The sequence below is a fragment of the Heterocephalus glaber genome, unplaced genomic scaffold (genome assembly GCF_053883595.1).
Source record: "Heterocephalus glaber isolate CG9 unplaced genomic scaffold, H.glaber_assembly_v1.0 deba00001773, whole genome shotgun sequence".
Lineage (NCBI taxonomy): Eukaryota > Metazoa > Chordata > Mammalia > Rodentia > Bathyergidae > Heterocephalus > Heterocephalus glaber.
The window spans coordinates 350,780-378,330 of record NW_028258463.1 but is presented as its reverse complement, the minus strand read 5'-3'; the positions used below and the strand labels follow the sequence as shown (position 1 = coordinate 378,330).

Here is a 27,551-nt window from a genome sequence, read left to right as displayed (position 1 = left end):
AGCTGCTCTCTTCACAGCAGAGGGGCCCCGGCAGCCTGCTGACTGCAGGTCTGGTTACTGGGAACCACGCTCAGCTCAAGTGGTGCATTAGAGTTTTATGAATCCAGTGCCTTCTGTCATCCTCATTGAAGTACAGAATGCTCGGGGCAGGCTGCCCTCCTTCACAGACCCATTTGTCATGGGAATTGATAAAAAAAAATCGACTGATGGCTTGATTGTTCTTGTTTGAGGCAGGAGGACGACTGTGAGCCGTCTGCCATCCCAGGCCTGGTGGGACCCAAGGACGTGCTGGCTCTTTGTCCCAGAGCAAGAGTGCTTTGAGGAGCACCCAGAGGTGCTGGAGTTCGGGAGTGGGTGTTGGTACAGTCAGCGTGGGGAGGAAGTTTCGTCTCCTGAGCCTGAGGTCTTGGGGCAGGATGGGGCCCATTATACACACACTGCCAGCCGTGGGAGGGGGAGGCGGAGATGCTGTGGGATGGAATCCACTCTGACTCAACTCACCCTGGTCGGAGGACCTGGACTGTTCTCTGCCCTCAGGTCGGGGGCAAAGAAAGGGCACAGCTTGATCTGTTTCTGAGCAGAATCAGCCCAGCCCAAGGGGTAATGACACAGACCCTAGGATGTGGAGGGCGGGATAGGAAAGGGTAGCCTTAGGGGTTTGCCTGCCCCGCATCGGTACAGGGATGGAGTGCTGGAGTGTGATTCACTGTGGAGGTCAAGCTGGGACCCTGAACAAGGCACCGTGACCCTGTGTCAAGCAGGCTGCACTTCCCTCTGGGTCCTGGGACAGTCCCAGTGTCTCAGACCATTGAGTCCCAGCCCTCGTTCAACAAAGGCACACAACAACAGTTGGCAGAGCCAGGGCCAACTCCCCCAGGAGAGGTGGCTTGGCCACTAGAACAGTAAGGGAGGGGATACCACTCCCCCTGCCGGAGCAAGTGGCTAGATAAGTGGTGGCGAACCTATGGCACACATGCCACAGCAGGCTGTTTGTATCATTGAGAGCTCCAAAAGGTTCACCATCGCTGGACTACATCAATGTTGTCCTGCGGCATAGAAACTGAGGCCTCTGACAGTTTGTCTTCTCGACCACCTCACCCTGAGCCCCACCTTCAGGTGCTCACATCCTGGGAGATCAGCCAACTGAGACTGGCAGCTCTCTACAGTCCCAGACACACACTGGTCCCACAGCTGTCCCCATGGACCAACTCTGGAGCCCAGCCTTTCTATCACTCTGGGAGAGAGAGCAAGCAGGAGAAGCACTCTGGGAAGTGCCAGTCCACCCTCCAGTTCTCACATGCCTGCACACAAACTCACCTGAGCACCTCCAGGGTGCCAGGTGCAGGGATACTAGGGGTGAGGGTAGCCCGAAAGCTTCTGCCCAAGTGCTTGTGTTTGAAGACTGCAGATGACTGCAGCTAGGGGTATTTAGAAGGCTGGGGAGCCATGAGCAAAGGTGCTATGGCAGCATAGGGCTGCTTGTCAGGGAGGTGATGTGGCCCAAGAAGGCTTCCTGCAAAAGCTGCACCCGGGAGCAGGAGGAGGAGCTACCTGGTCCAAGTTTGTGACCTGAGGAGGAGACAAAGAAGGTGACCCCTGAGGAAGCAGCACTGGGCTACAGTATGGTGTGCCCGGAGGACCGGAGGAGAGTAGCCCATTAAACTTAGAAGCTGTGGTCAGGAATGGCGGAAAGTGAGGCTGGGGACTGAGTGGCAGGCAAGGTGGGGAGTATGGGGCTCAGACAGCTTACAAGAATGGATAGCACAGTGAACAGGGCCTGTGATCCTTGCTGGTCCATGCTAAGTGGTCCTTCTCCCCCACCCCGCCCCCGGGGACACTGTTCCTTTGCCAGTCACATGCTGCCAAAGGGCCCCCAAAGCTGGAACTGTCATGTGGCCCTGTCCAAGGTTATCCTCAGGCCCATGAGCCTGAATCCATGTGGCTCATCTGTGTCCCACCCACCACCCATCAGCCAGTCCAGCTGCCAAGATTCCTTCTCCCGTGGGGTGTCCTGGGAGGGAATGTGTCTGTGGCTGGCATCTGCTCCACAGATTCCTTCAGATCCTCTAGATCCAGGGGAGAGATACGTGGACAGGGCCCTCTCAAAAGTTAGATCCAAAAGCAGGGCAAGTGCCCACCAGGGAACTTAGTAAGAATCAGCCACCTCAAACCCACATCTGTCCCCAAGTGAACTTCCTGGTGCACATCACAGCCTGCACAGTTGTCCTCCCCAGTTCCATGCCTGGGCCTCCCAGACCCTAAAGGTCCTGGGGTGAGGCCTGGCACCAGTGTTTCATAAGCTCCCTTGATGGTTCTAACAGGCAGCCAAGGCGGAGAATGCCTGTCAGCAGCAGCCAACTCCGATTCCACTTTCTTTGCCTCCCCGACGCCTCTCATCCCCACAGCTCCCTTCTCGGGGGCCACCTCTCTCCTCTCCAAGGCCAATCCCTCTGCTAAGCTCTGGAGCCCACTCCTCCCCTCACCCGGGGGACCAGACTCCAAAGAAAAGGGTGATGATCATAGTTGTAATATGAAGAATAGCAGCTAAATTTCCCGAAGTGCTTACTGTATGCCAGGCACGTGGATCACCTTTTAGGTTTAATCCTCGGCACCACCCCGAACTGTAAAGACCATTGTTCTTCTCAGCTAAACAAACTGAAGTCGAGGGAAGTTAAGTAAAAGCCCGAGGTCCCAGCCCTATTGGATGGCAAGACCAAGACCCGCACCCACACCTCGTCCCCAGGTGTCATGGTGACCACCTCTCCATCCCTGCCTTGTCCCTCCCATGTCAACTTCCATGACCTCGTTCGTACTTTCTGATCAGAGCGATCTGTATTCCCAGTGTTACGGTCTACATCGAGAATGTCTCCCAAAAGCCTCGTTGTTCAGGGACAGGGTTTTGGAAGGCGATCAGATCATGGGGGCAGTACAGCAGCTGAGTGTACTGTTAGGAGGTGGGACCCACTTAGAGGCGAGTCACTGGGACCCGGAAGGGTGCATCTCCTCCTTAGCTCCTCCCTTCACTCTCTGTGCTTCCTGACTGCCATGACCTGAGCAGCTCTCCTCTGCGCCAGGCCTTCCACCATGCCATTTCTGCCTTAAAGCCCGCCACCCATGGACTGAAACTTCTGAAAATGTGAGCCAAAATAAACCTTTCTTTCCTTCTTTAAGTTGTGGCCATCGGCATTGTGTCAGCCCCTGAATTGGTTTGCTAGTCCCAGAGCACACACAGGTCACTCTGTGTCCTCAGGGTTTCCACAAAATCTCCCAGGGAGATGCTTGTGGTGGTGAACCCTAACATTCTAGAAGAGCTTCAGCATCATCCATTTACCTGTCGTCACCCCCACTACATGAGCAGCCCTCCAAGGCAGCACCTGTGGCCTTACTTTTGAGGAAGGAGAAAAGGATCATCTGACTTAAATAAAGTTTCCCAAAAGTCTACCAGCTTGTAAAATGCTCCACGGTACCCAGACGCCTGTTGGATGCCCTGAGCATGCAAATGTAGGGGCTTGTCTCAACTTCTCCTTCTTGCCTTTGGACCATGAAGACGACCAGAAAGATGCCTTTAATGCTGCACACATGGCGGCCATTTGCATGCGATGTGTTGAAGTGCGGGTGTGCAGTGTGTAAGGTTTGTGGGTGATGTGATAGGTATTTGATGTGGTGTGTGTGTGTGTGTGAGTGTGTGCGCGCACTGTGGGGTATGATTTGTGGTCTATATGTGGTACATGGCATGCTTGTGGCCCGTGACGTGGTAAGTGGAATGGGCTTGCGTGTGGTCCGCTGTGAAGTATGGATGTGGCATTAGCATGGTGTAGGGTGTGGGATGAGGGAAGAAGAGAGGAAGCTCTTCCTGTGCCCACTGTGGCCTCTCTGCTCAGCCCAGGTTCTGTGTGAGTCTTTACCCAGGACAGTGAGCTTGGACTGAGACCAGTGTCCCATCCTGACGACGACAAGGAAGCCAGCACATGAAGAGGACCTCGGGCTCAGTCCCTGCCACCAAGGTCAAGCCAGACTCTGCCAGTTTGTCCCTGTGATCTCGGATCTCAGCTTCAGGAATACCAATGAGAGGTGGGCAGAGCTCTCTGAATGGGCCAGGCCCACAGGGGACTTTGGTTTCTGTCTCTCCCCACACCTAAGTCCAGAATGATGCCCAGCGCAGGAGCAGAGGTGTAGATCCCACTTCTCCCCTCCAGCTCACGGTGGGCTCCACCCCAGACCTAAGGTGACCCTTCTGAGGCCTGGACCTCAGAACACTACCATGCAGAGGAGTGTCGTGCGGCGCCAGTCCCTGCTCTCTTTGCTCAACACCATTCACCGACACTCAGACACAGCACCCCTATAGCACCTACAGAAACCCACCCATCCTCCCACCTGCTTCCTTCTGTCTATTCATTTGGTTTGGTTTTTTGAGACAGATCTTGTTATCTCATGAGTCTACCCATACCTGGGTGGTTGTGCTGCTGTGAGCCAGGCTTGCTGATCTTGGCCGAGCTCCCTCCTGCATCTATAGTCAGCTGCCAGCCTGGCAGGTGGCTGGCTGGTCTAGAATGGCCGTGGTCAGCTCTCTCATTCTGCAGAAGCCAGCCTTGCTCGTTCTGGTGGTGATGTCAAGTCCAAAAGACTGGTGGAAACACACCCGGGCTTTTTAGCCCTGTGCTTCTGTGAAGTTTGCTGCTGTTCATTGGCCTAAGGGTCATTTGGCCAAATCCAGAGTCAGAACAGAAGATGCCTGTACGGTACAGGGCAAACGGCAAGGACATGGGAAGGGGAGTAATCTGGGCTCTGTCCAATCATCTGTCACATCCTCTGAGCTCAGTTTCCTTTTTTCTTTACAATGAGGTACAATTCATATAACATAAAATTGTTCATTTTAAAGTGAACAGTTCAGCGGCACCTGGTACTTCCACAATGTGATGCAAACACAGTGTTATGCATCCAGTTCCAAAACATCTTAATCACCCTAAAAGGAAGCCCCGTATCATTAAGCACTTAATCCCCTTCTCCCCTGCCACCTGCCAGCACCTCACAAGCAACCACCAATCTGCTGTCTGTCTCTTTGGAGTTAACCAGTTCTTTGACTTAACGTAATGTTTCCAAGTTTCTTTGAAGCTGTAGCGTTTATCTGTGTTTCATTCCTTTCGTGGCTGAATAGTATTCCAATGTGTATGTGTATGTCCCCGTTTATTCATTCATCAGTTCATGGACATTTGGGATGTTTCCACCTTTCAGGTGTTGTAAATCGTGCTGTAATAACACTCATGTACACATATCTAAGTGCCTGTTTCAATCCCTTTGGGACTATACCCCTTCAATAAAGATTAGAATTGATCGGTCAAATAACAATCCTATATTTAACTCTTTGAGGAACTCAGTTTCCTCTATTTTTAAAATAGATATAATGAAATTATTTTGTGGGACGGCTGGAGGCTTAGAGAAAGTGCATGTGAAGTATCCTGCTGAGAATAACCTCAATACGTGGCTTATATAACTATCCTTTTGTTCCTTAATCCAATAACCATTTATTGAAGCCAGGATCGGGAATTATGGGAGACACTATATAGTTATATGGACATATAAAATATCTATGAAACATCTGTCTATATTTTTATAGACATATAAATATATCCCCAGGGTCCCTTCCAGTGCAGGCTTACAATGGTTTCCTCCTTGCTTCTTACCTGGTGTGTCCTTCACACACAGAAGACAAAAGGATCTCTCCCTCTCCCTCCCTCTCTCCCTCCCTACCTCCCTGCCTGAATGGATTCCCCAGGAGGCTGCTGGCTTCACTGCTCCCCACCTGAATCAGTTCAGACCACCTATTTCAGATCTGTCGGCTCTTATAAATGTAACCACATACCCGCAAAGTGAGATAAAATGGCAATGTGATTAGTGTGTGTGTGTGAGTGCGAATGCTTATGTGTCACTGTCTCATTCCTTTTGTAAAGATTAATACATCAGAGCAAGCACTTACCAAAGGAAGAATAAAACAAACACACACACTCACAACAACAACAACCAGGTCCAATTCTCCGGATATTCAATAACCAAATGTCACCCACATGGTAAGCAATAAAATAAAAATACATGCTTAGCAGAGGCAATATAAATCTGACGTATATTTTGAAGTTGGATAACAGAACAGTAGCATAAAAATAACACCCAGTGGCAAATTCAGGAAAGAGACCTTTTTAAAATGTGGCATTCTTTGGGCTGCCATCTCTAAAATATTGCAGTGTCTCAAACACCAAAAGGGGTTGGTTTAAATCTGACGGGAGCACCCAGAGCAATGAGGGCACGGGAATTCTCGCCAGCATTCCAACCCAGGGCACCGTCCATCTCTCCCACTCTCCACCCACTTCGGAGAACCTCCTCCTCCATCCACTGACTCCATCCCCTTCGTCTGTCTCCAGGATGCCTTGCTTTCCACAACTCCTTCACAGACCTGATTTCATTTGACTTTCACAACTGGCCCTTGGGTCGGGAGGATAAGTATCATTGTTGTGATCATATAGCTGAGGAAACAGAAGCTACAGAAATTCATCTTAAACCTAGGACTAGAAAGCCACTTACCTGCCCCTCTACTAGAAGGAGAACATTTCTTTCCTGCCTTAGAAACTATCATTTTCTTCTCCCACGCTCACACACAAAAATCATTGAAAAGATTTTGTTGTGGTTTAGATCTAGGAGGTCCTTCAGAAGTCTCATGTGTTCCAAAGTGGGGCTTTTGGAAAGCGATCGGATCCTGAGTGGCACCGTACACATCTGTGGGTGGGTCCATTGATGAGTTCCTGCTAGATGTGCTGTTAAGAGGCAGGGCCTGGTTGGAGGAGGTATGCCACTGGGGGTGTAACCTTGGAGAACACATCTCCTTCCTTGACTCCTCCCTTCTCTGCTTCCTGGCTGCCAGGAGATGAGTACCTTTCCTCTACCACACCCTTCCAACATGCCATTCTGTCTTGGAGCCAGCCAACCGTGGATTGAAACCCCAGAACAGTGAGCCAAATTAAACCTCTCCTCCTTTAAATTGTGGAAGTTGGGTATTTTGTTTCAGTGAACAGGAAAGTTGACTAATGTAGATTTCCACACAAAACTAACAACCCTTTCTAGCCTGGTACAGACCTCGATTCCTAATTACTGTTGATTTAAGAAATATGAAACAATTTTTTCATCAACCAAACAAAACCTAATTAGAAAGGTAAATCTGGAGGTGTATCATAAACATCAAAATATATTTTTAAAATATGTTGTATGTTTCTTAAAACATGCACCTTTTGCAAGTCTCAGTTACTAAGATTCTATCAAGAAAATAGAATTTGAAAAATATGACTTATCTGCCTCCAAATGAGAGCTCTTGGCTTGCAATGCATATTGTTGATATAGAGAAAAGAACAACCAGTTAAAAAAAAGAACAACCAGTTATGAATCCCCAAGCAAGTTGCTTGACCTCTCTGAGTTTTAATTTCCCCACGATAGAAGATCTAGATGATCTCTAAACTGATTTCTAGCTCTGAAATGCTATAATTTTATCTCTAGAATAAAATATTAAATGTCACTCAGGAAAAGTCCTGTGTTGCTCGCAAAGATATCAACAAAAGGTTCCTGATAGAGCCCCAACCTCTAATGCACACCTGTGCAAAAAAGACTGTCTTAGGAGCAAGAAGACTGGGCACTGGTCCTATATCAGCCACTAACTCACTGTGTAACCTTAAGCTAAATGAAGAAGTTGAAGTCAATGAGGATGAGATATAAACATCCCATCAAGTGCCACCCTCACCAAAATATGGTGGCTGCCTGGGGTTGAGTCTGCATCCAACTCAAGAGGAAAATGTGATGGGATTGATTAGTGATGTCTGCCACAGATCAGGGCTGCAGTCAGCTGGCCAGGACCTAGCTGTCCCTGGAGAAGATGCTCCTTAAGCTCTCTTCCAACTTGACACTGGTCTTCTGTGAGTGGCACACAGAAAACTGGGGGATCCAGAGTCACCGATGCACTGGAAACAGAACTTGGTTTGCTCAACTGTTTTTATATTTTCCTTGGCTTGGACTTGAATAATCTGTCCCCTGATGCCACTGTATTTCAGAAATTGCTACCTAAGGCAAATTCTCCATTTTTAAACTCATTTCCTGAGTCAGTCTTTTTAAGCCCCACATTAAATATTGATCTGCCCTGGAGAAATCTAACTTATTTAGTGGAGACATGTTTGACTCCTCCAGAACTGTCAAACTCAGAAATGGGGCCATACCCCTCCCAAAGCAATAACCATCCAGGACAGTGATAGACAAGCTGAGGACATTGGCACCAGTGTCTTTTGCTCTGAGTCTTGGGGACAAGGCCTGTCTTCCTTGTCTCAGTCAGCCACCTCACCCAGACTGCTAGCACTTCCCACGAGGATGGAAGTCTGAAAGTCACTATGTGCAGGCCAGACTCCCCAACTTGCTGGCCCATGAGGGGGAGCCACAGAAACCTCTTCTGCTTGTTCCCAATGCTCTGCTTCTGGGGCTACCATGACCAAACTCTGACCAACCTTCAGGCTCTGTCGCCCTTCCCTTGATTCCTGATCTGGCCAGGAACTTGAACCCAGGTTATAATCCTCATCTCCCATGAGCTTCAGCTTGATAACCTTTCTGATGGACACCAGGCTGGTTGTTGTTCAGTATCTTAAAGAAATCCTACTGTGGAACTTAGTAGTGTGACTCCAGGGAGAGGAGAGAGACAGAGACAGAGACAGAGAAACAGACAGAAAGACAGAGAGACAGAGACGGATAGAGAAAACTTGCCACCGCATACAAAGACTGAAAGATTTGGGGCCCTACCTTCTTTCCCATGATCATCCTCTTCTATCTCCTGCCCACAGGATCACTGCTTTCCCCCTCTGGGTTGAGCCAGCATAATTTCCCACCACAATCTAGGCTTCCAGGCACAAATATCAAGTTTCCCTTCTAGGTTTCTGCTAATATCTGTTTGGAGCCCAGCAAATAAGAATCTCTGAGGCAGGGAACAGAGCCTATCTTCCTGGATTAGGAAACCAAATTACAATTTTAAATCCCAGTTAATTATCCTGCCATCCCTGCATTCTGTATATTAATTCACCCAGTGATCCTGTAGGATAGGGAATATCATTATCCCCAGAGGCATATAAGAAATTAAGGCTCTGAGGTTGTAGCCACCAGCCACATATGACTAATTAGAATTAAATACAATTTTAAACTCAGTTCCTAAATCCCACTAGCCATGTTTCAAGTGCTCAATAACTACACATAGCTAGTGGTGATCATATTGACAGCAGAGGCATACAGGACATTTCTGTCATCACAGAAGGTTCCATTGGACAGCGTCGTGAAGGGTAAGATGACATTCTTGTGCCAGGCAGAAGCTGAGTTGTTGTTAATTTAAATACCAGATTGGCCACTTGGTCTTTCTACCATCTCCTGTGGCTATAGAGAGGAATTCAAAAGGAAGAGTTAAGATAGGCAAGAATTCAGCAAAGGCATCTCACTCAGAGTGAAGGCTTTGTGGTTGCCAGAGACAGTCCACTTGAAAAGCTGAAGACTTTGACTGACATCTGGTCATCTGACAGCTGTCACCAGCACCATAGGCCACCTGGCCATAATGCTGCCACTTTACCCCATCAGAGAGCTCTTCCAGGCTGAGATGCATGATTGGGGCCTGTCTGCCTCAATGGCAGTGCCATCTCTTATGTCCCCAAGATGAGGAGTCAAGCACATGGTTAAGCAAAAGAATGTCAAATACAAACATGATAGCTTCTGAGACGTTTTGGAAATGGTGGGGGTCAATCAAGGTCATTTGTGACCTTCCTGCCATGTGCCAGTCTCTGAATCAGGCACTTTTACATGTATAACCTGAATAATTTCTGCACAATAAATCATAGCATCATTTCCTTTTTTCCACCATGTATTTGAGCTTACATCTTATGTTTAAACAGCTTTATTGAAATATAATTCATATACCATACGATTCACCCTACTTAAAGCACACAATTTTAGAACACTTATCTCTATAGATATGTCTATTCTAGATATTTCATATACATGGGATCATACAACACATGACCTTTTAAAATCTTGCTTCTTTCACCTTAGCCATGATGTTCTCAAGGTTAATCCATGCTGTAGCATGTATCAGTACTTTGTTTCTCTTATTGCCAAATGATATTCATTTTGTAGACATAGTAAATTTTATCTACCCATCAATTGATGGGGACTTGAGTTGTTTCCACTTTTAGACTATTATGAACAATGTTGCCATGAACATTAGTGTACAAGTTTTTATGTTTTCATTTCCCTTGGGTGTACACCTAGGAGTGGAATTGCTGGGTCACACAGTAACTCTATATTTAACATGCTGAGAAACTGCCACACTGTTTTCTGAAGTGCCACCTGCACCATTTTATATTCTCATCAGCAATGACTGAAGGTTCAAATTTCCCCACATCTTTGCCAACACTTGTTATTGTTTATCTTTTTGTTTGTGGGTAGAAAATAGTATCTCATTGTGGTTTTTTTTTTTTATATTGTGGTTTTGACTTTCATTTCCCTAAGAATAAAGATATTGAGCATCTTTTTGTGTCTTTATAGATTATTTGTCTATTTGCATGGAAGAAATGTTTCTTTGGATCCTTTGCCAGCTTTTTAAGTGAGTTGTTTATCTTAATTATTAAGTTATAAAAGTTCTTTATATACTTTAGATACAAATCCCTTATTAGACATATGATTTATAAATATATTATTCTGGGGCCAGGGATTTAGCTCAGTGGTTCCGGTGCCTGCCTTGCAAGCGCAAGGTCCCAAGTTTGATTTCCGGTACCAAAAAAAAAAATTATTCTGCTCAGTGGTTGTCTTTTCATTGTCCTAATGATACCATTGCTTACACATGTTTTAAATCTTGAAGTTCAATTTATCTACTTTTTTTGTTGCTATTGTTGTTGCTTGTTCCTTTTGTAAATCTTAAACCCTAAGATTTACTCCTATGTTTTCTTTTAGGAGTTTTGTAATTTTAGCTCTTATATTAGTTCTCAAAACCTTCTTCCCCCTAATCCATTGTCTCACCTCACTCCACCCATACCTTCCCCTGTACAACCTCGCTCTCAGGGATCCTTCTAACCACGTACTAAAAAGACCCCTCTTTGAAAAGCAGAGCCTGCTGGATTTTTCTTTCTTATTTTTCCCTTTCTCCCTGTTTCCTTCTAGTTATGTCTAGTTTTCTTTCCCTCTAATAAATCTTAGTCATTTCTGAAGCAAGACCCTTACCCCGCAACATCACCTCATTCTTTATTTAGTTCTGCATCAAAAAAGTCTAGAAATTGGGCTGGTCCTCACAGCTGTCTAGGAGTAGAAGACTGTAATCTCTTTTATCTGAATATCTTTCCTTTTGTTGCTATTATGCAGGCCTCAACTCAATTAAGTCTTAAACAGCCTTGGAAGGTTGACTGCATTGATCTCAATTTGCAAATGAGGAAGCAGAAATCTCAAGGTAACGGGACAGGATGGCCAGATAAAGGGCTATATCTTAAATAGGAACTTAAGATGCTGCTGAGTCAAAATTCTAACTCAGACCTCTGGCTGCTGCCTCAGAGATTTGTCCTCTGGTGAAATGACCCTAAGTTGCTCAAAGGCTGCATTGATAAACATCACTCACACCAGCAGGCACAGAAGATGCAGCTGCTTTCTGTTCCATTCAACAGATGTGTCCTGAGCACCTACTCCTCGCTGGGCCCCAAAGGTGAGGCACATTCGCTTCTAAAGTAGACGGGAGGTGGAGACCAGGCAAACCATCATGTGCCTTTCTCACGTTCTCACCTCTGACTCCAGAGGAGTTACCAAGTCTCCTGGGTGAGCCCCACCCCATAAATCTGGACCATCTAGTTGCTACCTAGTGTCTGGAAAAGATGCCCCGACTTGCTGCTCTTAGCACTCCCTGAATTTCTAAATGGTTTGGGTCAGTTCGGGAGCTCTTCTCGGGCCTGGTTAGTACTTGGATGGGAGGAGGCAAAGTTCTCTGTACAGAACGAAGCCAACTTCAGTTCAGATTCAACCTTTGTTTCGTACCCACACTCCACCACTCTGTCCACCCGTACTTCTTCCCCAGAGGTCTCTGTCCCTTCTGGCCTTGGGGATCAATTAGGTAGAAATGATAAAACTGACACCCAGGGTTAGGTGCCTCAAGGCAGCACTTGGTGTATGTCTGCCCTGCATCTCAGCTGTCATGCCGCTCAGGGAAGCACCCAGCCTGCACAGATACAGGTCCTGGACCCCAGAGAGGACCCCCTGGCTGCATGGGATCCAGAAGACAGAGCAGCATGTTTAAGGACCCAGCAACCCTCTGACTGCTGGGAGGGCTCAGGCAGGGCCAGCAGAGCGTCACAGCTCACAGGAAACCTCTGAGAACTATGGCTACTGGCAGGGAGGAAACCATCTGTTATTTTGTCTTCTATTTGTCTTAGAATTTCAGAGAAAGCGAGCAGTCAGGCTGCTCAACTGTATTGTTCACAGCCAGGGAGGAAGAGTTGGAGTGGGGAGCTCCATCTTCCAAAGCTGTAAAAGTGATCTCTTCTGGGCTCTTTAGTCGGCCATGGATTTCTTCTCTCTTCCAGGTCTAGGTCTTGGCTGGGAGGTGTGGCCTAATCAGGCACCCACCTGTCCCCAGAGGAGCTCAGAGAAGGCCTCGCCCTCAAAATCCCTTGCTTTCTGTCCTGCCCTCCTGTGACTCATGACTTGCCCCACCCATACCCTCCCCTGGACCTTACCAAGGTGTTTTTGTTGAATGTAAAATGATCAACCATCCTAGTTTGCAAACAACCAAGAGGGCTCCCGGCACAGAGGACTTTCCACTTCAAAACCAGCACAGTCCCAGTTAAACCAGGACAGGTTGGTTCTCCCCCGGATGGTGATGACTGATGCATTCGGGCTGCTCCCTGTCTGAAGGGCTTCATAGTTTCCCTGGCATCCTTTGGAGTATCTCAGGTCTCTGGCTTCTGGGGTGAAACCTGGGTATCAGACAGATGAGGACACATCGAGTGGAGACATGGTTCCTCTGCACCTCCAGCCAGCCATTCTGCTGTTCATAGACCGAAATGCACATGACAGCCACACATGCTGCATCCCCCGGCCCAGCCCTGCCATCTTCCAGAGCACCCTTCTGCTTGGCCCTCAGAATCCAGGAAGTAAGAAAGGTTAGGCAGAGAGGTAGTAGCAGCAAGGGTTGGTTACCACCTAACAGCCAGCTTCACTAATGGAACTTTTGTTCAGCTATCGGGTACAGAAGGGGTCAGGCCCTAGAGCTGAGCTGTGGTAATTTCTTTTCTCTTTGTTCATAATTGGCTGAGGGTGGGCAAGCTACCCAGATCTGGCCCAAGATATGTCAAGAGAAATCCACTGGGAAAATTTTTGAAAAGATTTTCTTTTTGATAAAAAAAAAAATAGGCTTACAAAGAAAGTTCTGCCTCTCCCTTCCTGCTTTGGAAATGTTTGAGCAATGACACAATTTTGGAGTTCCTACAGCCATCATGTGGCCATGAGGCTAGGGGACAAGGGAATGAGGGGGATGAAAGAGACTGAGAGGTACAAACCCAGAGGCCAGTCGTGGTTGTGTTACTGAATGGACCGTCTAGTTTTAGTGCCTAGCTATATGTATTTTGGGGGCAGGTTTGACTCCTCTTTAAAAAAGCAATGTTTTAAAAAAAAGCAGTGTAATGGATACCCTGTTGCTTGCTAATGACTTAAAGCCCTAAATAGTGAATAAGGACATGGTTTCCAGGTGAGAATATAACCCAACCTGGACTGAAATGCCCCTGAGCGCTCCAAGACAGGACATTCCTGGCTCTTCCTCTAACTCATCCCTGTCATTGTTACTCCAGGAGGACGCACCTTTGCCCCCCACCCCAAGACCTTCTAGCAAAGGAGAACCAGCCCGTTGCTCTGAGTTTCTTGCTTTGGTGTGAGGTGGTGCTGATAAGTGAGCGAGCTCTTGTGACTCACCAGGGACTCCTAGGCAAGTTACTTCACGTCTCCGTGCCTCCGTTTCTTCTTGTGTCCCAGCGGTGCCTAACTCACGTGGCTGTTGTGAGACTGACCTCGCAAAGCAAAGTCAAATGCATCTAGGTCTATGTTGTGGGTGCAAGGACCACCTCTCGGGTTCTGGAACTCACTAGAACTTGTAGAATTAAGAAAAGTTACTATGGTTGCAGTTAGTAACCATGGCAGCAGAAGGGTACAGATTAGAACCCAAAAAGACAAAAGTCAGAGCCCAGGAGAGACCACCCAGCTTCCAGCTGTCCTCTCCCAGGACAGCCGCATGGATGATACCCAGTTTTCCCAGTGAGAACACATGACAACATATTCAGAGTTGTGTCAGCCAAGGCAGCTCCTCCACATCCTGGTGTCCAGTATTCTTAGTGGTGGCTTATCGCGTAGCTGTGGAGCACCTGCGTGGCTGACCTTAGTTATTCAGTCTGCTGCTTCTGCAGAGGTCACACTGATACATGGTGACCCAGGCGCCTCACCATAAATCACAGTGTTAGCCTAAACTACCCAGTGTGGGCAAAGGCCCCGGGAAAACAAAGATACTCCTATCAGTCCAAATATTGCAAAGGCTTAAAGGGCATCTCTCAGGAGTCCCTGAAATGCGCAGTTTTCAAAGATATTTCATCCCAGACCTACTGAGGCAACCCTTTAGGATGCAGTCATGTAATAAGCACCCAATATCATTTTTGTTTCTTACATAGGTCTGCAGTTCGCCTCCTGCAAGCACATATCCTTTGTCACTAGTGCCACCCTACAGAATCAGACAGCTTGGGTCTAACCCTCTTCTGCACTGCTGAGGGTGAGCACTGTTTCCCATTCCTCTTTCATGATGGAGGGACCTGCATTCTCCTTTCCTTCCCCTATACATCCCCAGGGAAAGAAAAGAACTTGCTGATCGGAGGGTTTTAGAAAGATCAGTGCTCTCCCATACACGCTTCCTCTCTCCTGAGCCGTCCCTCTGCAGACAGGTCACTCCACACTTCCACAGCAGCAGCCGTTCAAGAGCCTGCAGCTGTCCACCTCTGCCCGCGCCATGCCTGGAGACTGTGACAGGTTCAGGCACAAGGACACAGCCAACCTGTGTGGCCTATAGGCCCTAAACCACAATCCCACGCAGGTTTAACAGCTGGGAAAGTGATATTCTGTCTCCACTTGCCTGGCTCCTGTGCTTGTCCCTCAATTGGTTCTGAACACAAAAAGGAAAAGAAAAAGTGATATTAGATCCTCAAATCCCGGAACACAATTTGGACTTCTAGTGTTTGGAAAGTCACAATTAGGTCTCCCCTCAAACCTCTATGTCCTCCTGTTATGCTCCCTTCTCAGGATTTCCTGGCCTGTCCTATTCTCTGGACGTACTCCAGGCTGTCTAGGACCCTCTGAACGTGTCGGGTCAGAACTAAACACAGGTGACTCCAGAGTGGTCTGGCTGGCTGTAATCTGGGGAGGGGCAGATGGGAACTGAGCAACATCACCAGTCCATTTTTTATTTTTTATATTGAGACAGGTTCTCACTGAGTTGCCCAGACTGGGCTCAAATTGATGTGATCCTCCTGTCTCAGTCTTCCAGAGCACTGGGATTATAGGCATGAGCCACCACACCCTGGTAAATCTCTTGATGTCTTCTCAGAAACCGCACAAACACTGCCCTTCCTGGGTGAATTGTATTGCATACTGGGCCTGCACTTGGCTCAAATCCTTTTCCATGTGAAGCAGATCATAACTTGTTCTTTGGCACAGGGCAGAGGAAAATTTCAAACCTCTTCTGAGTGGGCAGTCAAGTTCTGCTTCTCAGATAGGTCTGTAAATACAGAGAGAGAGAGAGAGAGAGAGAGAGAGAGAGAGAAAAGAATCCATCCCCCATTGGATTTAAAAAGTAGGAATCTCCCTCACAAAAACAATCCTTTCTCCCAGAGTTCATCTCAACAATTTTATCCACTCTAGAGGTGTTTTTCAGAGACTCACAAGGCTTCCCAAAATGCTACATGATGGTTAATAGCACAGACCCTCAAACTAGACATGCCTAGGTTCAAATCCCAACTGTAACATCTGTGTGGCCCTGGGTGTAAATTAGCTTCTCTGAGCCTCAGTTTCCTCAGAATCCTAAGGTGAACTTTGTAATAGTACCTGTCTTCCAAGTGCCAGGCACAGTCCCAGTCCACATCATACTCGAGGACTCAAAGCTATTATATCAGTAGTAACTTTAGTATCACAAGTGTTACCGTTAATATTACCTCAGCTAAACCCACTAAAGTAGAGCCAACTGAGAGCCAGGGTGAGTCCTCTGGATAGACGACTGACAGATGGATATTGTGAAGTTCAACTGGGGATTCAAGGTGTTCAAATCAGATTTAGAGTCTATAAAGGAGGAGGGAGGAGACCAGACGGCACAGAATAGTCAGTAAGTCCTGCGCTGGAGAGTCAGAGACCCTGTTCTGCTCTGGTATTGGCTCTGGCCTCCAGGCCTCTCACTTTTGCTACTTAAAAGACAATCCCTGCTACATGGCAGTATTTGGGGACCAGAGAAAGAATATGTGAATCAATACAACAGGAGACTAACTGGAAATAAAAGGCACAGTGACAGTGAATGAACCCTAAGTCATCCAAGTGACAATCTCAGTCCTCCAGGAGGACAGGTCCACGAGCAGCCTGATGTGACCCCAAAGTCAGGAAGTGGGTAGGGGCAGCAGGACGGTGGTTGAGCACAGGTGACTTAGACTTGAAACATGGTTCTGCCACTCACCACCCCAGAGATCATGGGTAAAGGACAGAGCCTCCTGTGGTCACGCAAGAAACAGCACTCACCTCTGTGCGTGCCCATGGAGGCAGGCGGGCTGGTGTGTGTGCATTGTCTGAAAGATGGCAGCCACCATAACAATAGAGAGCTCTGGGATAAAAATCCTAAAAAGTCCAAAACGACAGCCTGATAGCCAGTCTGGAGACTAGGTGGAGAGGGAGCGGAGGCAGGAAAAGGCAGCAAAGAAAAGCAAGAGACGATAGGCCAATGTGGAAACAGACAGGGAAGCCAAACAGGCCAGGACAAGAACTACCAAAGTGGACCCATCTGGGGCCTTCTAACCCACCCTTCTCCATAAACCCTGCAAGGACAGTCCCAGTAACCGTGCACCGAGTGACAAAACAGGAGAGCCTGGAGTAGTCATTAAAAGAAAACTGGATCTGTTCAAAACAATCCATTTAAGAATTCACAGGAAAAATGCTGTACATCCGGGCAACATTATCCTCACAAATAGGAACCAGTTTGAGGTAAAGGTACCGGGGTCCAACTTGGTATTGGGGTGCTTCCTTCCTTGATGAGGCTTGATAAGTGGAACTTCACCCCCCCAAAAAAAACCCCATAATGAGGTCTTTTTGCCTCTTGGCAAGGTGATATTTTGGTAGAAGAAAGCAATAGAAATGGGGAAAGGGAAGCAAGAAGGAAGGCCTTAGGACCTCTTTCCATTTGAAATATCTTCCATTTGGTGAGCCCGGGCTCAGCCTGCCTGGCTCTTCCTGGCGGCGCCCAGCGTGTCATGGCCCCGGCTCAGCAGCATGCACTCCAGCTGCCTGCAGTGCTCCCGGAGCTGCTTCTCACGTGGCAGCAGGAAGGTGAGCACCTTGTTGTGCACGATGCCTCGGTCCTCCTCCTCCGTCAGCCGCTGCTTCATGCGGGCTGCCTGCTCCTCTTGCTGTGCCAGGGCACCATTCATCTGGCAGAAGGCGTCTTCCAGGTAATGGATGGACTTCAATGCCTCCTGCTTAAAGTCCTCCAGCTCCCATTGCACGCCGGCCACCTTCTGCTGCAAAATCTCCAGGTCGGCCGTGGGTGGGAGGCAAGAAGGCCACGACTGGGAGAGGGAAAGGTCCCCAGAATGGAGGCCACTCTCCAACATCTTCTTCCCTTGTAAGGTATTCACCTTCGTGAGAATGGATCCAGCCTGATAGAGGGTCTCCATCCTCTCCCTTCCCTGTTGGATCAAGAGAGGGAGCTAAGAGATCAGCCAGGTCAGTGAGTTCTTCTGACTAGAGGCACAATCATTGGGAGTGGAAGGACACTACCCATTGTGACATCAAGGCCCCATCAGCCAACCAGGAGGAGAGCCACAGCTCATTTGCATATTATAGCCTCCTTGATTGGTTACCTGGAGATATGTTTGCTCATCCTTCCAAGTTGTCTCCTGAAATTTGGATTCTCAACGCAACTTCCAGAACCAGAACTCAAGCTCTCCTCCAACATCCAAGAAAAACCAACTTCCAGAACAGGGGAAAAAACTGGCGAGACAAGGTGGTCCAGTCCAGGCTCACAGGCTGCCAAGACTTGGTGGTCACCCACCCTGACAAGGTGCCTGGTAGGTCTTGAGATGGTGTCTGGGCTTCAGCTCCTCATCAGTACAAAACAAAGACATTGTAAGACATATTACCTAATGCTACATCTAGCCCTAAAATGCTAAAAGAACAATCTGATTCCATACCCATACCCCTATAATAATGCTAGAATTTAGGTCATCTTTAAGTTGTGAGAAATGTACTTAATTTTGCTGTCTGATCCATAACAGTGGCTGATTCAGTATGTGCAGGGCAAAAATGAGTCTCTCATGTTTATTCAGTAGATACTTTCTGAGTGCTCACTACATCCTGGGACCAGGGAACAAGTGAAAAAGTATCAAACACCACATCCCTAAATGTTGACCGACACGAGAAGAAAACATACTGAAGGTGTATCTTGCCCTTTCTACCTGATGATTATAACAAATAAAGGTGTTTCTAGCTAATCCATATTTGGGTCAGTTAAGTACAAATCTCCCTCTTGCAGATCACAGTCTCTTGCCCAGGCCTCTCTCCTGGGCTCCAAAGCTAAACATCTCCCCAGCCACAGGCCTTGAACCCCATCCATCCAAAGCTGAACCGATGATCTCTTCCCCACAATCAGGTCCTGTTCTGTTGCTCCTGTCTGATTAATAACACCAGCCTGGAGCAGCACCCACACCAGCTTAATGTGACCTAAATGTGGCTTAAATGTGTGTCCCCTCCCAAACTCATGTTGACATTTAATCGCCCTCATAACAATATTAAAAGGTGAGAGACTTGGAGAGGCTGAACCTCCTGGTTGGATTTATGTCATTAACTCAAGTGGGTTCCTTATTAAAGGGAGAGGTTGGCCCTCTCTTGTGTCTTTCTCCCCCCTTTTACCCCTTCTGCCTTGAGATGTCTCAGCAAGAAGGACCTAGGTCTTGGACTTCCCAGATTCCAGAACTGCAAGGCAATAAATCTGTTTTTTATACATTGCTCAGCCTCTGGTATTTTATTTTGTTATAGCAGAGCAAAACAGGGTAAGGGATCCACCTAGACTCTTCCATGCCAAAGTGGCTCCAAGTGCTATTTAATCATCGGACCTGAGCAGTCTAGCACCAAGCCACCTGGGCTGGAGTCCCAGGGCCACCACCTATAAACTACCTCTCTTCAACAATTACCTTATCTCCTTAAGCCTCAGTTTCCTTATCTATAAAGTAGGGATATTCATTTGGTGGTGTGCAGCTCTCTGGGAGAAAAAAATTCAAGCTCTGATTTGTAGCTGTTGCCAATTTCCATGGTGTAAATACTCCCAGCAGCATCAATCTCAAGCTCCCAACTTGATGTCACTGGGAAGAGATGTATACAATCAGCTCTCACGAGCCTGAGCAGCCAACTCTGACACCACAGGGCTCACACTGAGGGTTGCTGCCTGTTGACCTATCTACCAGGCTTGTGTAGGTATCCAAGAGGGCACTTTGCAGAGAAGTTCATGGCTAGAGTAAGGTGGAATTTTTTTTTTTTTGGTACCAAGGATCGAACTTGGGTCCTTCCTCTTGCAAGGCAGGCAGTGGAACCACTGAGCTAAATCCCTGGCCCCAAGGTGGAATTTTTAACCACGAGATGCAAAAAGAAACATTGAGGTAGACTGTTTGGTGGTAAGAACACCCGCTGGCCTAGGAGTCGGGACCTGGAGTCTGGAAGTGCTGCACGATCCCAGGGTCGGTGCCCACCCCTCTCCGTCCCTCTGCTGTGTGTGGAGGTAGGATGTGCTTCTCTGCAGGCTCCCGCATACACACAACTCACACAGTCCACTTAGCTGCCTTCTCCCTTTGTGTTACTCAGGACCTTGTTCTTCCACACCAAACTCCATGAGGACAAGACTATGTGCTTCTCACTCTATGCACCCTCAAGGGTCCTGCCTGCAGCCCTGCACACAATGGCAAGGAGATAACTAGATGAAACTGAATTTGTGGCTGTCAAATCCCAGGCACCCCTAGCTTTTCTGCTGACATGATGACACCTACTGGTCTTAGCGAAAACAGCAGCCTCCCGATCCTTCTGCCTAAGAACTGGGTCTGGATTTGGGGGATGATTTTAAAAACAGCTCCGGGTCCTGTGGTATGGGTGCGGGGGGCACATAGTAGGTTCTCAACAAATATTTCCTGAGTTAATGAAAGGAAGAATGTGCCTCTGTCTCCCAGTCTATCATTCTGAGTATCCTTCTATTTTTCCCTCTCTCTCTCTCTTTTGCTTATTCCTGTGTCTTTCTGATTCTTTGCCCCTTTGTTTCCCACAGGGAATGGTGGAAGTCACAACCCAGAGCTGTGAAAGACAAGTAGCAAAAGCCTAGATGGAATAGCAATTTCTCAATTTCCCTGGTGCTTTTTAATGAGGTTTCCAAATGCTTCTCAGAACCAGAGGGAAAACAGTACTGTAGCCCCCAATTTCCACGATCAGTCACCTATGGTCAACCCCAGTCTGAAGATATTAAATGGAACATTCCAGAAACAAGCGGTGTATACATTTTAAATTGCATGCCGTTCAGAATATGTGATTAAATATGGTGCCCTCCTGCTCCATCCACCAGGGTGTCCACACCGAAAATACTGCCCACCTGTTATCCTGCTAGTAGTCATCTTGGCTGTTGGAGCAATGGTCCTGGTGTCACAGTGCTTGTTTCCCAGTAACCCTTTCCTTACTCAAAGATGGCCCCAAAGCACTACAGCAGCCATGTTGGCCATTTGGATACACCTGTTCGCAGAAGGGCTTGATGACATCCTGAGACTTCCAGGCAATGACCTCGGCTGGGTAACTTGATGTGCATGTTCTGAGTGTTCTCCACCTAGACATGTTACCATATCTCCTCCTTATATCCTAGTGTGCAGGAAGGCGAGGGTGTTGGTTCTCTTCAAGGTACCAAGAGACAGGAATCTGAACACCTCTGGGATTTTCAGAAGGGCCCCTACACCTGCTCTATTCCAGCAGTTCATGACCTACCTGGGTCAGGATAATGGGGGGGGGGAGGGACAGGAGAAGTGTGCCAGCCCCACAGAGATCCCAGTTCCATCCCTGAGAGCCAGATTCAACCCAAATGGGATGGGGCTCAAAGAGACAGGCATTAATGGTTTTCTGGATGGGCTCTGGGCACCACCTAGTCTGAGTGCCATTCCTGCTGCTCCAGAGCCAGGACTTGGGAGTGGAAACCCCATGGCTCCCCACCTTCCCAGTTGCTTTCTCCATATGAAATAAACCTTTATCTTTTTAGCATCTGAAGGGACAGGACACACATACACCATAACCCTTCAGAAGTGAAGCTCCTCAAACCCCATCAGTGACAATAGCATCCCCACTACTCCCAACCCATCCCTGGCCAGGGGCCCGGAGTTGGCTATGCTACCATAGTTCTCATCCTGGGGGCTGAGCTGCATAGGGACCCCCATAGCAGAACCAAACTAGGGTTCTATATTCAAGCAAGAAAAAGGAAGGATGGGCAATTCTATCTTCGGAGAAGAATAACACTGTATATTACAAAAGAAGATGCAATGAAACATATTCTATCCCAAAGATGAACTGCTTGCATCAGATTTTGGGCAGAGAGGAAATCTGTTTTCCAGGAGTCCTTTAAAACTGATCTATCTCTCCCCATCTCACAGGGGGGTGGTAGAGGGGGGGAGGAGATTGAGGAGGCCAGAAAAAAATCCAGAATTCAGAGAATTCTGTCACAAACCCCAAGGAGTATGTGAGTGGACATTTCTAAAGGAGAAAGGACGGCTTTTCCCAGAATTCCTTTTTCCTGGACCTTCCATGGCAGCTACACTGACCTGGATGAAGGTGCTACTACACAACTGCCATTTTCCCCGATGTGCCATAAAGAGTCTTCCATTCAGCCTTCCATCCTCCATCCACGTATCCATCCAGCCCACCAGTTTCCATCCATTCATTTACTGAGTACCTACCTTGGGTCCACTGAGCTAGGCCATGGGCATTCAAGAGAGTGAAGAAGATAGAGGAGATTCTGCTCTTGGGTAGCTGGCCTTTTAGTGGAAGGGACAGAGGATAGAGTTGGCAGGTGACACACAAGGCGCTTGGGGCTGGTCCTGGTCCCTGCTGGAAATAAGCAGGGCAAAGTGATAGAAAGCATGCTGAGCTCAGAGAGGAGCTTTGCGAGGTCAGGCATTTGGGGTGAAACAGAAAGAATAAGGAGAGCTGGAGATAATGTTTAAGAAGGAATTGTGTGCCCAGGCCCAGTGGTGCATGCCTACAGCACAATCTCAGCTACTCAAGAGGCTGAGGCAAGAGAATCATAGTTTGAGGCCAGCACGGGCAACTTAGTGAGACCTTGTCTCAAAAGAAAAATATCCAAAAGGGCTGGTGATGTACCTCACTGTAGAGTACCCAGGATTTGATCCCTAGTACTGAACAAGAAAGGAAGAAAGGAAGGAAAGAGGGTGGGGGAAGAAGGGAAGGGAAAGAGAAAGAAGGAATCACAGTGGGAAGGCCTCAGGCAGGAAGGGCCGGAGGAAGCCAGAGTGGACCCATGGCTAAGGTCCCACCAAGCAAGAGGAGGAGGTGGGGATGCGGGCGCAGGGCTGGCAGGCTGAGGTGGGGGACGGTACCCCCAGTGCTGTGTGAGGGCCACAAAGGGCTGCTCTGGCTGTGTGCAATTCCCACCTCTGCAGCTTTATTCCAGTCCAGGAAATGGGGACAAGACTGGGATGCAGGCTTGGGGATCAGGTTCAAGAACAAAACGTGGTGCTATTCACCATGATTAATTAACCCAGTGCCAGAGCCCCAAGGCGCAGTGCTAAAAATACCCGCTTCCCTCTGAGATGCAGCAGCTGCCACCCAGCAACTTTTAGCCGTGCCATTTGTCATAATTTGACACTGATAAGGAGTGTCCACGAGGCTGTGTGTCTGCAAGAATCGGACTCATCGGCAGCCCACCAGCCAGCTGTCCTCAGAGCCCACCCCTGGTGCCTTTCCTACCTCAGCCCTGCCTCAGCTGCCCCCAGCTGCCGCCACCAAGTCCATGTCTCCCCCTGGAACGGAAGCAGCCCCACCTCCAGAGATGGGAGCCAAAGCACCTTCTAGAGCAGGAGTGCACCCTCGGATGCCTTGTTTCACATCGTCGCAGCCCTGCAATTTGGACCACAGCCATCAACAGAGGACTTGCCAGCCCAGGGCGGCGCTTTAATTAAAATATGTAAAACATGCTGGTGGGAGCTGGAGCCAAAGACACAGGGGCCCGCCTTGGACAGGACCGGTGTGGGGCAACCCAGCCTCGGAGCTGGCCCTTCTCCAGAGCACCATCCACCTACGCCAGGGGCCAAAAACAGCTGGCTGAGCACATCTGCCACACGAAGTCCACGGTCCGCACAGGGGCCCATGAGCATGCTGGGGAAGGCTTGGCACCACTTCAGTCACCAGTCTTAGGGTTGGATGCTCTACCCCCACTCTGAGGGCCGATTTTCTTAAACAACCCACTGGAAAGCTGACGCCTGGACTCCACCAAACCATCTCCATTTCCCAGACTAGGCAGCTCCCCAATGCACATTGTTCAGGTTTTGTTTCTTTGCTTCAAGGAAGAGGGGTAGAAGCTGGATTGTTTAGGGGAGAGAAAAACAAGTGCTTTTTTTTTTTTTTTTTTTTTTTTTACATATAGTATATGGAAACTCAGAAAAAAAAAAAAAAAAACCTAGGCCAAAATTTTCAATCCAGCTTTTTAAAAAAACATCAGGGAGTGTGATATTTGCAAATTGTGTGAAACATCCTTTAAATTCATTTCCCCCATCACAGAAGGAATTCGTGATTCTTACTGAAATGTCAGGACCTGCAGATGAATCATGTGCCATGATCTGCCTCAGGGGTCAGGCCTGCAGCATGATCTCCATGCAACACGTGGACTGTGGAGAGCTTTGAGCAACTTGGGGGCTGGGGAGACAAACTGGACCCTGAGCCCAGCCAGAAACTGGGGACATGAAAGAAGCCCCACTAGGAGTTCCAGGTCTGGAGGAGAAGGGGAAGGGACACTGGGGACAGGGCACTGGGGAAGGATCGACAGAGCTGCAGGAGGAGGTACGATTTCTCCTTCCCACTCCCAGACCCCCACCCCAGAAGAACGAGGTGAGGAAGGGGTGTCCACCAGCTCCAAAATAACCCCTCCTGAAGACAGCTGCTCCCACCAGCCCGCACCCCTGGGGCAGAGCCAGTGCTGTGTCTGCGTGTCAGGGTGTCAGGCAGAATTATTTGAGCTTAAAAACCAAATCCCCTCCTTCCTGGGTTACTTAACTGTCTGCCTGGCAAGGCAGGAGATTACTGGTGACAGACACCAGGGCCCACTGGCCCCTCTGCACAGAGGAGCTTTGATCACCTGGAAAACTCCAGACACCAGGACTCCTAATGATGAGTAATGAGCTCAAACATCGGAAAGTTACCCAGCTCCACGCAGCAGAGGCAACCTGCTCCCATGGAAGCCTGGGAAGCTCAGCCAGAGAGACAGGGTGCAGCTGTCTAAGTGTCCCTGGGGAGAGCTTGACCCCAACTCCCAGCTGCCTGCTCTGCCCCACCCAGAGTCCTCCCCGATCACTGATGAGGCAGGGAGGTTTCTAGCTTCCAGCACTGGCTCTTACGGGGCTGGTTTGTGGCCGAGTGACCAGAATTCATACCATTCACTCTTTATTCATTCATTGATTCATTCTTCAACACAGATTTATCAGATGGCTAAGATAAGCCAGCCGTGACACCAGATGTGCAGGCGAAAAGATGGCTCAAATGGGCCTTTGATCCTAGGGGGATTTGCTGTCCAGCACAGAGTCGGCCTCACAAGTCCAGAATCACAAGGCTGTGATAGCAGCAGGCAGCAGGGCATCAAGACTCCATGGGAGAGGACTCTAGACTGCACTGTCCCCTGTGGAGCCAAAGAGAAAAAGCAATTGAGGGATGGAAGATCCCTAAGCTGGGGGTTCGGTCTGACCTTGTCAGAGTCCCCAGTCTGGAGTTGTACCCTCATCACCTTCTTCTGGGATTTCCACCTGCCATGATGTTAGTTTGCGACTCTGTCAACCTTGAGCCTCCCTTCTTCCTATTTCCTTGTTCCTGGAAACATAAACCCAGAGATTCTCGAGCTTTGCGATACATTTGGATCATCTTGGGAGCAAGTTAGACCATTTAAAAGTTCTAGATCTCATCCCCGAGAGATTCCAGGTCGGAGACTGGAGTTAGCGTGATCGACCGTCTTGACTGGCTCAGAGCTCAGAGGGTTCCAGAATGTGAGACTTCCACTTTTAAAACTGGGACAGTGCCAGGAAAATCAGGACAAGTTGTTCACTCTAGCTTAAGCACCGTTAGTCCCTGCCCAGTGACATTCCTTGCTCTGTGGAGTCACAGAAACCCAACTTTAATCAGTCAATAGCATGCTCAGGCAAGGTGAGTACCTGGATCTGCCCTGGGTGGTGAATATGGGTCATTCAATAACTTCATTCCCTGTTGCTGTTGAATTACTTATTGTAGACCTGTGCCCCACTTCTAAGCAATGAGTTGTAAAGGAAGGACTTATAGGAAGGACACTGCACCTGAAGGAAAGAATTGAGGCAAAGAGATGGCTGCCCTGTCTTCTGCCTTGGACAGAGTTGTGTGAGAACATGAGGGTTGGAACTGTAGCAGCCATTCTGCATTCAAGAGGCAAAAAACTGAAGGATAAAAATTCAGCTGTGCTAAGGATGAAGAATTAGAATAACATTTTTATATCATTGAGGTGCTTTATCAATGTGAAATTACCTTATCTCCAGTCTAATTGTTATATGATTAAATATTTTTTCTTGTTCAAACAACTGTTATCTAGTATTCTGTTAATTATATCCCAAAACGTCCTGTTAAAAAAGGACCTAAAAAATCATTTTTAAACATGATCCCTCAAATCATTCTGATGCCTTCTTCCAATCCACTAATCCACTGATTCTCAAAAAGCGGTCCAGAAACATCAGCATCACTTGAAAACCTGTTGAATGCAGGTGCTCAGGCCCCACTCAGACCTTCTGAATCAGAAACTGCAAGGCGGGACCCTGCTACCTTGTGTCTTAGCAAGCCTTCCAGATGATTCTGACCATTGCTAAAGTTTAAGAAGCCTTCGGCCAATCAACACTGGAGACTCTGGATTACCAGGCCCCCCAAACTTCTGATGGAACTTTTAGACTTAACCCAGCCCACAGCTGCTTCTTATTGCCTGAAAATAAAGCAGTATGTCTTCTCACCTTCTGCAATTTTTCCCCTTTCTGCCCTGGGTTCGATTTCTAGCACCACACACACAAAAAAGAAATTAAAACATCGCTTCCTCCTTGCTGCCTAGAGCCCCCCCGCCCCAGGTAGTCTTGCTTGAGCTGGATGCTCGGGCTACTTGGTGAAGGAGTGCAGGGAGGGAGTTCTTTGTACTGGGCCTGGCCAGGCAGGAGGTGAACATGGCCAAGCCAGTGGTGAGGGAAGGGGAGTAAATGTTTGGTGCCCCAGGGCAGTAGCCCTGGGTCTTTGCATCCCCACAAAGGCCCACTCAGACCTCTGAATCTCATCATGGGCAGCCGGTCAGGAGGGAGGGGAAGAGAAGGCTCGGCCCGGGGAACTCCACCTTCTCCTCCCCTAAGGAGCTCTACCCTGGCTGGCCTTTTATACTCCAGGTGACCCTATTTCTCAACACAATGAATTAATCGAAGCTGCAGTAAGAGACCCAAGGTACCTGAGCGTGGTGACACACGCCTGTAATACCAGCTATTCAGGAGGCTGAGGCAGGAAGATTGCAAGTTCAAGGCCAGCCTGGGTGACTTACTGAGATTCTGTCCCAAAATAAATAAAAAGAGCTGGGGAAGTAGCTCAATGGTAGAGCATTCCTCAGTCCCTGGGTTCAATCCTTAGCTCCACCAAAAAGAAAAAAATCTAAAGGTAGAAACTGAACAAGAGACTTCAAGTTACAAGGGGCATCCATTCTCAGCTATAAAAGAAATGATAAACTCCCTCACTACATCTCTTCTCTTCTTTGGAATTTTTTCCTCTCCTCCCCATCCCTCTCCCCTCCCCACCCTTCCTCCTGCTTCGTTTCCTCCTCCTCCTCTTCTTCCTCCTCCTCCTCCTTTTTTTTCTTTTCTGTACTAGAAATCAAACTATGACCTTTCCACTGAGACACATCTCCAGCCCTTTTTAAAAATTTTCAGCACAAATTCTTGTTAAATTGCTAA

The 27,551-nt window shown here is 48.2% G+C and overlaps 1 protein-coding gene across 1 annotated transcript; it reads right to left on the bottom strand.

The window, feature by feature from the left end:
* Positions 1 to 9,290: 9,290 nt before the first annotated feature.
* Ccdc182 (coiled-coil domain containing 182) lies at positions 9,291 to 21,180 on the bottom strand. The gene has a single exon (XM_087202222.1). The coding sequence runs from the start codon at positions 17,991 to 17,993 to the stop codon at positions 17,532 to 17,534; it is 462 nt and encodes a 153-aa protein (XP_087058348.1). The 5' UTR covers positions 17,994 to 21,180; the 3' UTR covers positions 9,291 to 17,531.
* Positions 21,181 to 27,551: the final 6,371 nt, after the last annotated feature.

Coding starts and splice junctions, on each gene's coding strand:
- Ccdc182 (XM_087202222.1), bottom strand. CDS start 17,993: ATGGAGACCCTCTATCAGGCTGGATCCATTCTCACGAAGGTGAATACC.